General features: G+C 44.9%; 2 protein-coding genes across 2 annotated transcripts; both read right to left on the reverse strand.

Moving 5' to 3' along the window:
* Nucleotides 1-3146: 3146 nt before the first annotated feature.
* LOC125519685 (cycloartenol Synthase-like) lies at nt 3147-8393 on the reverse strand. The gene is made up of 18 exons (XM_087537744.1): nt 8149-8393; nt 7846-8037; nt 7568-7657; nt 7199-7396; nt 6861-6945; nt 6583-6749; nt 6198-6386; nt 5986-6099; nt 5733-5852; nt 5528-5650; nt 5290-5388; nt 5000-5056; nt 4844-4890; nt 4627-4770; nt 4260-4437; nt 3939-4019; nt 3644-3727; nt 3147-3523 (listed from the first exon to the last, which is right to left on the reverse strand). Exons 1-18 carry the CDS (start codon nt 8344-8346, stop codon nt 3410-3412), a joined length of 2280 nt encoding a protein of 759 aa, XP_087393870.1. The 5' UTR covers nt 8347-8393; the 3' UTR covers nt 3147-3409.
* A 1721-nt stretch (nt 8394-10114) lies between these two features.
* Nucleotides 10115-13654, reverse strand: HGO (homogentisate 1,2-dioxygenase). The gene is made up of 8 exons (XM_048684414.2): nt 13137-13654; nt 12778-13023; nt 12482-12561; nt 11707-11874; nt 11435-11610; nt 11184-11253; nt 10919-11073; nt 10115-10830 (listed from the first exon to the last, which is right to left on the reverse strand). Exons 1-8 carry the CDS (start codon nt 13343-13345, stop codon nt 10504-10506), a joined length of 1431 nt encoding a protein of 476 aa, XP_048540371.1. The 5' UTR covers nt 13346-13654; the 3' UTR covers nt 10115-10503.
* Nucleotides 13655-15090: the final 1436 nt, after the last annotated feature.

Genomic DNA, 15090 nt, shown 5'->3' on the forward strand with positions numbered 1-15090 from the left:
GGAAAGGTGTTTTATTATGTATATGTGTGCCAAACAGCTACTGAACATCCAATTTCTCAAATCTCAATGTCATTTCTAGCGGTTCTGAACTCTTTTTTTTTGAGTGGTTGAACTTTATATATTCCACTACATGTCTTGTGTCCTCCATTTGAATCTTCAATTTCTCCTCTCCGAAAGCAGCTTTCTTAAATCCCACTGAGACCTTCATCTTCTATAATATCGTCTGTGAGTAGGAGCTAACTGCTAAATCAGAATGCTTTAGTTGTAAACTTTCCTCCCGTTTCAACTTGGACCAGCTTGCTCATCTAGAGATCTTTCAAAAACATTCCTCGTCACATTCTGGACTATATCCGCGTGTCCAAATACAGGGCCTTGGCGGTGATGGAGTCAGCCAGGTGTTTGATAACTCTCAGAAGCAGCACTAGTAAGTGGGGGCGGCAATATTGTAGGATTTCATTTTTGGTGTTGCTCTTTGGGTGTCGAGTCATGACTTTCAGGGTGAAAGCCTAAGGTTCATTGGTTGTGCCATGCAACTGCCTTGCTGAAGGAATTGTTTTGAGAGCTCGGACTTCTTTCAGGGTGAAAATCTAAGATCTTGGATCGGGCAAACATGGCGCTTGTGCACTGTTCACTTCTTGAAGGCATTGCGTTTGGAGACCTCTTGTGTTTTCTGGGTGTTGTATTTGGTGGTGGTTGGTGTGCTACTGCCGAGAGGAGTTGGTCGATGTGGCGTGACCTTTGTTTTTTCCTTTTTCTCTTTTGTCCTTTGGATGTGTGCATCCTGGATGTTTTGTGACGTCTTGTAGATGCAGAGGTTGGGTGTAATTGGTATATTTGCGATATTAATGTATTTCCCTAAAAAAACGTGTGTACAAATATATTAAGGTGTCCACTTTCTTTCTTCTATCTGTATCCAAGAGAAGAGTGAAGTGCATTGTAGGTCCTTGGACTATTTCTATGGTCTCACATAAGTTCTTAAACTATGAAAAGTGTCATCTAGGTCCTCAAAAATCCTTGAAGTGTAATAAGTGTATATATGTGACACCTTCGAAATAGTTTAAGGACTAATGTGACACCTTTGAAACAGTTTGAGGACCAGGATAACACACATATTGCACTTTAAGGACCTGGATAATGATTTTCATAGTTCGAGGATCTACGTGACACCTCTGAAATAGTTCAAGAACCTATGATGCACTTCACTCCAAGAGAATAATGCTCAGTAAATTTCAAAGATGTGGCATCAATGGGAGAGAATCTGAGCAAATATCTTCTTGATGTTAGGTGGTCGGCGACGTTGACTCAGGACGAGGGCTTGCGGAAGAGGAGCCCCTTCTGGATGTAGTTGTAGGAGAGTGTGGCGGCTCACTTGGATGCACCGGCGGCTTTGCGATCATGAGACCATCATGCTGGATTGGGATAACTAATAGTAAAAGGCGATTGCTACAAATCAACCGACCGATTTTCTAGGAGTCAGGTCCTGGGCCGTCGGATCCATTGCTCACGAACCGGTCGATTGGTCAACGCAGCAAAGCTGAACCGCAGCACCCGCACCCTCCATTGGCAGATTGACAGTAGCACTGCATTTCCGGTGCCCACCGGCATGTTGCACTGCAGCTCCGCCGGCCGGCACGCAGCGCCACGTCCGCTGCACTACAGCTCTGTCGCCGGCGGGTAGCACCATGCCCACTGCACTGGAGCTCCGCCGTTGGTGAGATTTTCTGGTCCCTGCAGTACATGCGCTACATCGCAACTCTGTCGCGCCACGATGAGACGATAGCAGCACGCTGCACTACAGCTCGTCGTCGGTGAGGTCACTGGTGGCAGCACCATCCACGCTGCACTGCAGCTCCGTCGCCGGTGAAGTCGCTGGTGGTAGCACCATCCACGCTGCACTGTAGCTCTGCCAATGAGGTCCGCCGTTTGCAACAATACAGTTGCATCACAGCTCTGCCGCCCGCGCAACACCATGGATGTTGCGTTGAAGCTTCTGCCCACCGGTGAGATCAACGATCGCATCAACGCGTGTGCTGCATTGCAGCTTCGCCGCAGCAGCGCTAACGACACCACCCTCCCACAGCACGGCGACGCCTCCTCGAACTCTAGCAACACCGGAGAGTGCTGCATCGCAGCGTCGATGATCCTTCAGCCGTCTTGTTTGCAGCGCTGCAAAAGTCGATGAGCTGCTGCATAGCCCCCCCCCCCTCCCCGACGCCCTTGGCGTGCAACGCCGACAACAGTCGACGAGCCGTTTTGCAATGCCGGCAGCGGTCAACAACGAGATCCATGGGGTGGCAAAGGGAGGGGAGTATCAGCTCCCGTGGGAAGAAATATTAGGCTGGCCATAGTGGGGTTATCATAGCCGGTATCATGCATTCAGGAATAGCAAACATGATGATGTGGCATATAATAAAAGAAGAGAGAGAGGGTTAGAGTAACATAGGTAAATACCGTAATATAATAAATACTATACTACTTTGTGTCATGCATGGCGATAAATAAGGTCCTATGATACTATGCACTATGAAGGTGGTATCATACACTAGTATCATATGCATGATACTAGTATATGATCCTCCCCACTATGAGTATCCTTAGGCAGAGGGCGGCGATTTCGAGGGAGAAGAAGAAGGCCGGGTTGCTGGGGGGGGGGGGGGGGGGTATAGTTGCAGCAGGCAGCGGCGGTGGTGCTGCTCGTCATGGGGGCCTCTCCTCTGCCCGTGCATGACGAAGAAGACGGAAGGGAGAGGGAGAAATATGTGGAAGAGATGACTCTGTAAAGAGATAAGGTTAGAACGAGAGCGGCGGGCGGGACCTCACAGGGGCACATGGCGAGTAGTGGAGATGGCTTTAGAGAGAAAAGATCATCCGGTTGTTTTTAAGAGTTTTCCATAATAATAATAATAATAATAATAATAATAATAATAATAATAATAATAATAATAATAATAAATCAACAAGCTACTGCAATAGGTTAACTAATACTAAAAATATATGGAATACCAGTACTAATAATAATTAATTCACAGTACTATGCAGTATAGTACACAACTATCTGTACCATTGTGCACTAATAATTAATTGCATAAAGTACACAACAAGCTACTGTATCAATAATTAATTATTTAATAGTACTAATACATCTGCATAACAATGATTGTACAAAAAAAATTGGGGAATCATGTACAATTTACAACAAATTAATGAATCGATTACAACAGATAATATTCTGTACCATGTTCATATATGCACACCACCTATAATTACTCGACTATCTTCTTGTTTCTTCCTTCAAGACATACAAATCTTCTCTTTCTTTCAAGAAATCACTTTCAGCCTGCCGGGTTCATAGGGTAGCATTGCCAGCAGAGGAGCATAATTCAGTTGCTCCAAACCCGAAGTAACTAATTTAGTCGGAGCAAAGTACCAATCTATGATACTCTCCAAGGGCCCATATGGGGAATATATTGCGATAAGCCATATAACATAAGGGGCCATTCTTCAAGAAACTTCCAATCATTTCCTGCATAATAACATACAAATTATAGCATTTAATTATAGCATTATAAGATAAGAATATAGGATTTTGGATCAAATTGTAGTATTAGTGTATAACACATGGTACATTGTAGCAGTTAGTTACCTCCTGAGGGAAATCACCATTGCCGAGTTGCATGTTCATGATAAGTCCTGCTGCTTTGTGCAAAGGAGATGCATCTCTTTCGGCCTGAACTTCGAAGAAAAGCTAGAATTAATTCAATACTTCATAATTCAATGGAATTAATTAGAACCTGAACCTTGAAGTTATCCTATAATTTTTTTTCCAAGATCAGAAGCTATACTATAGATTGGTTCGATTATTCTGGAGCTAAAGGTGCATTAACTCCATGGTAGTTCTTTGGAATTTGACATTTGGAGAGAGAAAGAGAAGTGAACACCTGTCCAGCTTTCATTAGCGCCAACATCGCCCATGCGGTGTTGACTATGTGTGATTTCTCCCCATCTAGGTTCGTGTAAGCCTGTTTAGAATTTGAGATGACATGTGTGATCAGTTACCATAGGAAGTGCATGTGTTTTTGCCAGTATCTTGTTTCAAGGTATATTGAAGAAAGAAATGAAGAAAGAATAACCCCGTAAAACAAGAAAAAAAAAGGAAGAAGAAAGAATAAAGAATATTTTCTTTGTCAGGATCCTTGATTTTCTCAAAGATGTGAGCACTTTCTGTTCATCAACATAAGAAGTCATTCGATGGCGTTTACCTTGGTTGTGGATGAAAGATGACTCTCACCCCATCCACCATTCCTTAGCTGCTTCGATAATAGAAACTGGCAAGCCTTCCGAATGTAGGTGCTGTTATTGTAACACTGTCCAACTGCTGATAGGCCCTCTATAGCAAACCATGTGCCATATGTGAAGCAAACACCCCATGATCCAAACCTGCAAAATAACTTAATGACCATCGATTGCTAATTTCTCCATCAAGAGAAGTTGCAGCATTTTGCCAAAAGTTCAATATGTGACCATTTTCTTGTTTAGTTAGCTAATGAAAGGTAGCAATGTGTCAAGAACACACCTTCTCCTTGTTAATACTTATAAACACTAGATTTCTTTTGATAGTAGACTGACCATGAACCGTCCTCATTCTGTGACTTCTCGATGAATTCTGTCGCTCTCCTGATGCACTGTTCTATTTCATCTTCCCGATGCACGGGGTATTTTTGCCGAAACAGGGCCAATGCTTGGATGACCGACGAGGTACACTCGACGTACCTGTGATATGTATGCGTATTAATATTGAGTCACATGCAAGAGCTATTGCTAAGAAAAGTTGTAGATTTCTTACTGATGCTCCACCATGATGTCTGCATATATCTCTGTCATGTTTAAATTCTGAAAAAGGGAAAAAAATATTAAAAGTCTCATTACCCAATGTTAAATTGAGTTTCCTAAACTCCAAATAATAATAGCATGAAGTGCAGGTGTTTTACAAGACACTTGCCTCCATCCAAGGATGTGTACGAGCTAGCTCCCAAGTTCCATAGCCACCATTAGGATTCTGCAGACAACCTACTAGTGTCAAATCATTTTTACACAACCTGACAGAACTTGCACATAAGAGTAGACATTGCTTGTACTGAATCTGCCTTTCGTTACCAGTCATATGGCCTTAGTGCTGAATTATTCACTAGCATCAAACTGAAAACTAACATTTACCCAACTTTACGGACATGCCCCTGTCTATGCACAGACCAAAATATAGAATCTGAAGTACAACATGTGTTTCCACACCTGTAAAGATAATAATATGTTCACTGCATCATGGAAGCGGCATGTTTCCATCTGATCACCCACGATATCTGACGGAAACTTTGAGAGCAGTAACAGAGCCTGAAACAGAGGAATTACAAAAGCCTGAAAGGCTGAAACAAAATGAAATGCAATACTTTGTAGTAGCAAAATGAAAGGCATGTTTCCATTTTAGTTCTGTCCACCTTATTTTGCATCTTTAGTTAATTTGATATCGCACCTTAAGAGCTTCTGCTGTGCAATCTGAAACTTGCCAGCCCTGATCCGCAACCTGGAAGGCCCATCCTCCTTTAGAAATGTGACGGTACTTTCTGGCGAAGTCACCTGAAGGATTGTCCACAATCTTAACAAAATTAAGTTAGTAGGGTTAGGGATTAAGTCAAGATAAATATAAGTAACAAGATTCAATTCTGGAAAATTAATACCTGGGATGCTTTTATGAAATGGTGTGCTTTCTTGAGAGTGCTTCCAAATTCCTCTGCAACATCACCCGCTAATATCGCTTGTACGGCGAAAGCGACATCCCATGATTGACCTGCACACACCTTTTGAATGAACAATGAAGTTGTGTAACATCAGTTAGTTTGTGCACAAATTTCAATTTGACTGAGATGCATTTTAAATTGGAAGGATATATTCGCCCTGTATATTACAGAAACAAGAGTCATTAAAATTTACCCGCACTTTCATCCCATCTTCGCCGAGCCATAGGAAATCAGCAACTCTAGCCAAGTGGTGCTTGAATGCATCTGAATTGGGATTCTCAGACCAACAGCATAACATGGATAATGCCTGTAATAATGTTTATTCTTTGTGAGGAAATGACGTTCATTTACAGCTCACTGAAAATCAGCACTGAATTATTTTGATAAGACCTCCGCAAGCCTTACCTTTTGCGCGGCGCCGATGCAGATATACCGTGAAATATCATCTTCGTATTTCAGGAAATCAGCAATTTGTCGTAGAGCTTTTCGTCTCATGTAGGAAACTGGCCAACATGCCAGAAAAGGTTCACCGAAACTGTAAAGGCAATCGGCCAAGCATTCTTGGAGCCAGGTATGTGGATGATAGGCATCTTCCTGCATTTGAATTCATAATCTGTTGTCACCAATCCTTTAAAACTGAACAAGAAATTCACTGACAGTTTATTCTAGTTGTGAGGACAGATTGTAACTGTGACAGATCAGAACTCTACATATGAAATTAAATCTAAATGTGAAATCACGTAGAATACTTGCAGAACAAACGGTAAAACTATATAGTTAGTGGACTCACCTTTGCGCATAATTTGCGTGCTTGCTTCCAGTTAATCTTTTTGTAGGGGTGAATATGCAGCTCTTCCCTTAATGATAAAACGAGTTTTGTTATTGGGCCAACAAACTTCTTGCCATATAAATAGGACATGGGGATGAAAGCCATTCTGAAGTGACTCCACAACCGTCCTGCATTTGAGAAACCACATGATTGTTCTCATAAAATAAGCTCTTCCTAATATGGTTCATACCTAGTAACATTGCTGAACACTGAACGCACCGGCGAAGAACTCTGCGTACCTGGTTGAATAGGAACGAAGGATGGCAGAAGGAACAATTCTGGGGGCATAGGGTTTACACCTGACCATTCAAAAACCCCAAGTACCTGCAGCATCAGGTATATAGTTCATATGCGCTTCGGGTCGATCGACATAAATAGTTTTGTCAAACTTTTACTCTTGTTGAAGTATTCTGCATAACTGAAAGCATGCAGTTTCAGACTTGCTTGTTAACAAGAACATATTTTTTACTCTTAGTATATTAACAAGAAGCGTCAAATGTTTGGCGAATCAAGCTAACTTGTGAATCACTTGCTGAAAATAGAAACTTGGAGCCGGCACAAGGACGATGATTGTTACCGAGAGCCAGACTTTTCCCAAGATTGGTATCATTGTTGCACCACCATGGTCATGTATCCATTTCCTAGCTTTCGGCATGGACATATCCGGTCCATCATCAGCACCCTCACCAAGTAGTCTTAGAGCGGTATAGTTGAGAGCCGAGCTGAGCATGGAGCTCTCACCTTCCGCATGTAGTCCCCATCCTCCATCCATATTCTGATAATACAAAAACTTGGGTCAGTCTATTTATTCCGATATAATTTTCTTGTGTAAATTTTTTGAAGACATCCGTAGAAACAGTTTTAGTGAAAAATATATATTGTGGAAAACAGAACTTGTTAAAAGTTACCCAAGATTAATTCCTGGCAAATGTGGCGTGCACCTTACCTGTCGGTTGTACAGATAGCGATAGATCTCCTTGCGGTGTTCTGACGATAGCATAGTACCTAACGACTCCGTGACATACAAAACTATGATCTGCAGCAAGCAGGAATGAACAAACATGAGAATGTCTCCCATGTCGATGTCACACCAAAGTTGTGAATAGTTAGCAAGAATATATAGCACGCATAACCATCTAAATAAATGTTTATCATAACTAACTTGATGGTGATGATGATGCAAACAAACAAACATCAAATTTATGTATGATGCATCTTAATTACCATGGTTGCTGTGGTAAAGAGAGGCCCCGGAAAATCTCCTGGCCAGTGCCCATCATGCGCTTGTACGGCTGAGAAGTATCTGAGTGCCCTTCTCAGTGTCTCCGACACCGTAGCTATATTGATATCACCACTAGTTTCATCATCTTTTGGTTTCTGTTGTTGGTCAAGGCTGAACTTATTCCCCTTTGCTAGCTGCACAACAAAAAGCAGAGCATGTACTCAGTTTCATAAAAACGCTTCAAATATTCAGTTGGATAGATACCACCAAGACAAGGTGTGTATATATCGGTGCATTTTAATTACCTGCATGCGGGCCAAAACATCGGAGCTGTGCCTTGTCCTGAACCTGTTCTTCTGGAATTCGGCCCGTGAAGCGTCGACCGCATCCCGCTCTTCGCTTGATCCGGTGTCATTTTGGTCAAACTCCCATGTTTCTCTTCCGACGTGATTGTTGCCGCTCGTGAGCCACGGGCCACCCTCAGCAATCTTGAGCTTCCACATTTATATTTTTTACAGCACAAACACAATATTCTTCTGCCACTATCAAGCCACACCTGATGGCAAAAGCAGGGTCTAAGAGGTCAGAAACTGTGGAAAGAATATCCATAATCAGGTTCTCTCTTTTACTGCTGAGAGGTTTTGCCACCTTAATTTCTCCATGCATGCAGGAGTTTGATATATAGGTTCTTGGAAATAGGAAATATGTCATGTAACCATCGAAGACGTACTGACATAAATAAGAGAGCATCAAAGCACTTACAGAATATTTGAATTGCACTTGTTAGCAGGCACGATCACAGCGGAGGGAATCGATGGAGGAGCGTGCGCATCCCACCCTAGCAAACGCCGAATGAAAGAAGCAGGGTGATGAGTAGAATGTTGTGCATTCGGTCGGTCAGAGTAGCAGCATGGATGATGCATGAAGAGTGGGCCGAATGTGTTTATATGTCCGGGAAATGGGGCGGGGGAAAATCACATGGAAGCGATGAGTCCTTCCTTTTGCGTGCTCGATCACGATGGAGCTTGCTTGGCAGCTGAAAACCAGGGGAAATGTCTTATGCATGCTTGACCGTCATGCGATTCTCGGTGTGTGCCGTGTGAGTGCGGCGCATCGTCCATCTCGTTTGCTCAAACGGTTTGTGAAAATTCGATGAAATGAAAGAGTGAATTTCGTAGGTGCACTCTGAAACTAATTTTGTGCGCTTCCAATGATATATCTAGCCGATTTCACTGTGGAGTTTGTCGCCCCCTTTCGCGTTACGATTCGTTAATGTTCTTTCTCAATGTGACTCACACTTCTGATTGCAAAATTTGATTGCCGAACCCTCAAACAAAAATTGTTGCCGAATTTGCTTATATCCACACTTCTGAAGCGCTCTGTATGTCGAATCCAGGTGCAACTGACTGACGGCTCAAATTCAGTGATTAATTGTAGAAAGAAAGAACATTGTGCAAGTAGAAACATTTTGTGTAAGTTGATAACTGCAACGCCCAAAACTTGAAGACACGGACACCCACCCAAACTGCTCGTCTGAGTCGAGAACGATAAATTGCACACTTCAATTAGATTTATCTTTTCAGGCAACCATGAAACATGTATGATAGAAATACAATGCATTATAATCCTCATTGCTCCAACTATTTATATGTAAATATCAGCAAAAGTACTAGATGCATGCGGTGAAAATGAACAAACGGTAGCAATATCAGCATCAGTACTAGGAATTAATCATGGAAGGCCAACAGAGCAGCTAAACTGCATTCACCATGTCTGAAAGAATATAGTATGCTTTAACAATTGATCATGGTAGCATCGTCTGTTACACTAAATACAAACAAAAAAGGAATCACAGTTCAAAGTTACAAACTGGAATTCAAAGAAGGCAATACGTACTCAAGCGTTAATTACATACAGAGACTAAAACATGGGTCGATCTAGAAAAAATGCAGAGCCAGTTGCCAAGAGTTCAGAGGACCCTCCCTCCCTACCCACCTCATATGCACAATCTTCAGTACTAGCTACAAGGCTGTTCCATGAAACAATCACATTATACTCACAGCCTTAGCTACAGGTTGGAATCAAATGCATCTCCACTTCATCCCTGAAGCAGAATTTGGATGGATGCCGAATTTGCTTATATCCACACAAATTCTGAAGCACTCTGTACATCCAATACAGGTGCAACTAACTGATGGCCAGAATTCAGTGATGAATCTATATGGATTAGAGATAGGCACATACATGTATGTATCTGTCAACACAACAAGCAGAAGGCTGAAGATGCAGCCACATTATTCCTCTTTATTCCAAAAACATGTGGAGCTTTATTCTTACAGAATTAACTAGGGGAGCTTTATTCAACAAAAGTGGTCAGGGTACAATCAGCCAATAAATAGGCTGCTAACCACAAAAGAAAACCAACTGCTCGTCACCGCAATGTATTGTACATGCTTTTGCTAGTGATATTACTATTATGTATACATATGACATTGTGATGGGAATGGATAGGATAGGGATTTTGATTGTACATGCATGCTGCACATTCTGCTTATTTATTCCTACTGGATTGATTACTGTTTGCTTTCTCCCTTTACACAAGTAATAACTAGTATACACACATGGCCTGGGAATTTCATTTCCTACCTGCAGAAACAGAGCTACTTCTCGCCATCCTTGTCGCCATCGTCAGTTGGCGCCAGTGATGGACCGTCATCGTTGCCATGTGAGAAGTGGGATTTGAGCCCAATCCAGCACTGGTAGTAGTCGAGGTCCCGGGACGGCGACTCGAGCGCCCAGCGGCACACGCGCGGGATAAGCGCAGACTCGAACATGAAGGCCAGAGTGCCGCTCAGCCTCGTCGGCGTGTTGGCGTCCGGACCGCCAAGCTTGCTGATGGTCGCCTCGTACGTCTTGGTGTCCGGCCCGTGCGGTGTCATGCAGCTGTGCAGGCTCGCGCCTCCGGGGAGGAAGCCGTCAGCTTTAGCCTGTGTTGCAAAGTTCAGTTCAGTTAATGACTTCAGGAAACAGATAGCAAGTTCAGTTCAGTTTATACCGAGGCCAGAAATTTATTACCTCGTATACACCGTAGATCAGCCCCATGAACTCACTCATGCAGTTGCGATGGTAGTACGGAGGGCGGAACGTGTTCTCGGCCACCAGCCACCGAGGCGGGAATATCACGAAATCAAGCAGTGCCACGCCAGGCTTGTCAGTTGGAGCAGTCAGCACTGCAAAATGTGAGGAACAATTCATATGCATGAGGTTATCAGACACATAACACAAGAAGCAGCTCAAATGCTCCGCCAACTGTATTATCTCAGTCAGAAGAAGCAGTCACCTGTGTTCACTGACGGATCAGCGTGATCGAACAGAACAGTGTTAAACGGACAGAACTTGCTCAGATCGTACTGAAAGGAAAACAAAAATCAAGTTAGGAACATGTGGCAAGATGTAGGGCCAAAGAAAATCATTCCACATATGACCACTTACAAAATTCCTAATCAATTATGTAAACAAGAGAAGACACATTTTAACAGTTAAAAGGGACTCGATAGATGAGGCGTCCACACTGCTGGAATGGTTTATTACCTTGTAAGGGACATAATTTCCATGCCACGCAACCACATTAAATGGCGAGAAATCCTGTGTGGCAGTGAATAACTCACCACCATACTTCTGCACTATGACGTATCCAGGGCGGTGGACTTGCTCGAACCATGCCGTGGGGGAAAGAAAATCCCTCGCCGAAGCCAAACCATTAGCACCTGCACCCCAAGCACACTTTAGGCACCTTATAACAGCACAGCATGCTGATTCAGTCTTACAGTAGAATACAGAATGCAGAGGCGCGAGTATATTACCAATTGGGCCGAGATCAGGGAGCTGGAAATGGGCGCCGAAGATCTCGGAAACGTAGCCACGCGAAGGGCCGTCAGGCAAGTCGACCGCGAAGCGGAAGCCTTGAGGAATGACGACGATTTCGCCAGGCGGCACCAGCATCTTTCCGCATTCGGTTGTGATCAACAACTCTGGGCTTGACACCAAAACCGTGGAAGTAATGAGGATCGACATTCTCATCAAAGGTAATCAAAACTTAACAGGCAGTGCATCATTACATAAATAAATAAAAAATCCTTTTTCTTTCTATAACTTTTTTAAGAGAAAACTATGCTGCCAAACGCACGTGACGACAGAAGACGACATGAGGGGGACACTGGAAAAGGACGGCGAGCACATAAGTTTGGGGAACAACAGTAAGACGTGATCGTCGCCCTATTGGTAGTGGGGTCCGGTATATGTACTAACAAAAAATGTGTGACTGAATTATGAGGCAATTTCAGTCCAGATTTTCTTTTCAAATGCTATCAATCACACATACAACAACACAAGACGGTACGGGTGGGGCACTGAAAAGGATGTCAAGCAGAGATTGTTGGGGAACAAACGGTGGGATGTCCAGGTGATAATAACCCTGCTGGTGGCGTAGCGGGGTATGGTGTAGTAACAAAGGAAACGGCGGTTGTGTTGCTGAATTGTGAGTTAGTTTATCGGAATGAAGCATGAGGTTAGATGCAGGAAGATACTGGTACAGTGTGTCTGAATTTAGTGGTTTGGAGTGAAAGGCGCTGCACTCACTCCCTTGCTGTGGCACGATGAGGAAGTCGCCGTCGGCGTTGCAGAAGGCGCACCCGTCCATTGACTTGTTGGCGGCGTACCTGGAACAAGAGGGCATGAGCATGAGCACGAGCGCGAGCAGAGTCAATCGGCCATTCAATTTTGGTCTGAATTTGGAACAGCTGAATAGAGTCAACTGTGGAGTGGAGTGGTGAGGTGAACAGTCTGAACTGAAGGATGGTTCAGTTCAGTTCAGCAATTAGTAAGCTACAGTAGGAAGAAGCAGAGCAGTTGGAGTAGCAGAGTGGAGGACATACATGTGGACTGCGAATCCGTGGCGGAGGAAGGAGCTGCCGGCGCCGCAGACGGTGTAGAGGCCGTCGACGAAGTCGAGGTCCGCATCTGCATCGCGGGGCGGCAGGTCGGCGGGCCGCCATCGGAGCTGGGTGGGCGTGGCGACGGCGGCGTTCGGGTCGTGGAAGTCGGCGAGGAGGCGCGGGTTGGGCGGGGTCCGCGGGTGGAAGGGGTCGTGGGTCACCGACGGCTTGATCCGGTACATCCACCTGCAAATCAAATCGGAAAGAAGAAAGAGCGGATCTTGATTCAGCCTCGCCTCGGCTGGAGGTTGGAACGGCGGGGGAGCAGAGCAGAGGAGGAGGGAGGAAGAAGAGCGTACGTTCGTAGGTTGCGGTGGCGCGGGGTGGTGAAGGAGGTGCCGGAGAGCTGCTCGGCGTAGAGGCCCAGCGGGCAGAGCAGCGGGCTGTTGTGGCCGTTGGCGGGTAGCGCCCCCGGGACGGCCTCCGAGGCGAAGCTGTTGCCCAGCCCCGACAGGTACGCGTACCCGTCGCCGTTCTGCTCCGGCTGGTTTGGCGGGTCGGCGGACATGGTGTCCGGTGGCGGTGGCGGTGGCGGTGGCCCTTCCCAGACGCCGGCGAGGCGAAGAGGGAGCGAGTGGCGAGCAGGCGAGGCGTGTGGGAGTGAGGGACAGCGTCAGGAGGTCGTCGCCTTGTGCGGCAGATGAGATGGATGAAGCGTCTCTCTCCTCTCACCACTCCCAATAGCAATTAGCAAAGCAGCACTCTAGTACTCACGATCCCAAATGCTTTATTATTACAGCGGAGCATCTCAATTATCATATTTCAAATCCAACAGACTACCAAATTTGGCATGTGTTGACTATGATGGAGTTCATCCACGGCCGCCCTCGCCCTTGCCGTCCTTCTCGCGAAAGTACCGGTCGAAGACGCAATATGGACCGAGCCGGATCTGCGCATCGCCGGGAGTTGTCCTCGCCGTCACTGTCCGCCTTCTCCTCTTTCAGGACAGGAAAAACCAGACCAAACCAACGGTCCGACAGGAAAAAACCAGAACCGATGCCCTGTCCGGTTTTTAAGGCGCACTCATCTTTTGATTAAGAAAAACCTGAAGATATTCATAAAATGACCTGTAAAACTTGTGACCCAACTCTTTCTTTGTGCCCAGGCACACTAAATGACCTGTAAAACTAGGCTAGCAACACATTCAGTAAGGGATGACATCCAATATTACATGTATTCGTTTGATTTAAGGCCAATTTTAATATTGAAGAATAACCTAGATATTTCGGGTTTTCTTATTGCAAACGAAATGAACAGATGAACCAGTTGTCCGACCAATCAAAAACTAAACCGACAGCCTCCCCGGTCTGATTTTTGAAACTATATATGGTTTTAGTACACTATATGCCATGTGCTGATGAACAGACAATAGTTTGATCGACGGATCAAACATTGACAGCAGATTGAAGCACACAATAAGATGAAAAACCAGTGAAGCAAATCGCATCAATCACTCTATGTATGTGCCTTTCTCATGGTAACAAGCTGGAGCATGCGTTTTTACCTCACAGACTGTCTGCTGTTCAAAATGCACCCCGTCAGCAACTCAAAAAAGAAAAAGAAAAACCACCCTGTCAGTCCAGATGAATATGTAGCTAGCAGTATGTCTCGACAGACGGGGCCCTCTGCTGCATGTGCTGAAAACAAACCACCAAACTGCAATGCTGCTGCACATACATTCATATCCCTAGCAAGATATATGCAAATGCGCGTCTGTCTCTTCAACATCATCGGCGCCCTAGTTCTTCCCTCGCCGTTCATATCCATGGATGGGCAGGAATGTAAACAGAACAACGACAGCAACTATGAATCTGTGTCCACCAAAAGGGCATTTCTCCAACATTGTTCTCCGCACTTCCAATCTAGAACCGGGCAAGGCAACCTTGGCCGCCTCCATTTTCTTCAACTCCTTCGACAAATGTCTGCAACTGACAGCAGATGAAGGCAGGCAGGCACACAAGAAGAGGAAGAAGATGAGAAACCAGTGAAGCAAACCATGCAACCATCTACTACTAACCCCTCTCCTCCTGTTTTCCCCTACCCAGACCTACAAACCAGCAAGGGCCTGCCTGCCCTGCTCTGCAACGGGAGCACCTAGAAACAATCCTCCTCCCAGTCCAAAGCTGCTGCTGCTCACACAAAGTGAACCCAGCCCAGGCATAACAAGCACCCACCTAACAGGCACCAAGCCACCTTTGCATTGCTTGCTTCCACTGCATTTGCATCCCATCCCATCCCATCCCCACCCCAACC

This window comes from Triticum urartu, chromosome 7A (genome assembly GCF_056163025.1).
Source record: "Triticum urartu cultivar PI428250 chromosome 7A, HENAU_Tu73, whole genome shotgun sequence".
Lineage (NCBI taxonomy): Eukaryota > Viridiplantae > Streptophyta > Magnoliopsida > Poales > Poaceae > Triticum > Triticum urartu.

What these genes read in the sequence shown, in the direction of transcription:
- LOC125519685 (XM_087537744.1), bottom strand. Translation starts at nt 8,346, where the DNA reads ATGTGGAAGCTCAAGATTGCTGAGGGTGGCCCGTGGCTCACGAGCGGC. An exon ending in CTTCGTTCCTATTCAACCAG is followed by an intron (nt 6,750 to 6,860) that starts GTACGCAGAGTT and finishes TCTCAAATGCAG; the next exon opens with GACGGTTGTGGAGTCACTTC. An exon ending in CACGCAAATTATGCGCAAAG is followed by an intron (nt 6,387 to 6,582) that starts GTGAGTCCACTA and finishes ATTCAAATGCAG; the next exon opens with GAAGATGCCTATCATCCACA.
- HGO (XM_048684414.2), bottom strand. Translation starts at nt 13,345, where the DNA reads ATGTCCGCCGACCCGCCAAACCAGCCGGAGCAGAACGGCGACGGGTAC. An exon ending in CATCGTGCCACAGCAAGGGA is followed by an intron (nt 11,875 to 12,481) that starts GTGAGTGCAGCG and finishes TGTCAAGCCCAG; the next exon opens with AGTTGTTGATCACAACCGAA. An exon ending in TGATCCGTCAGTGAACACAG is followed by an intron (nt 11,074 to 11,183) that starts GTGACTGCTTCT and finishes CACATTTTGCAG; the next exon opens with TGCTGACTGCTCCAACTGAC.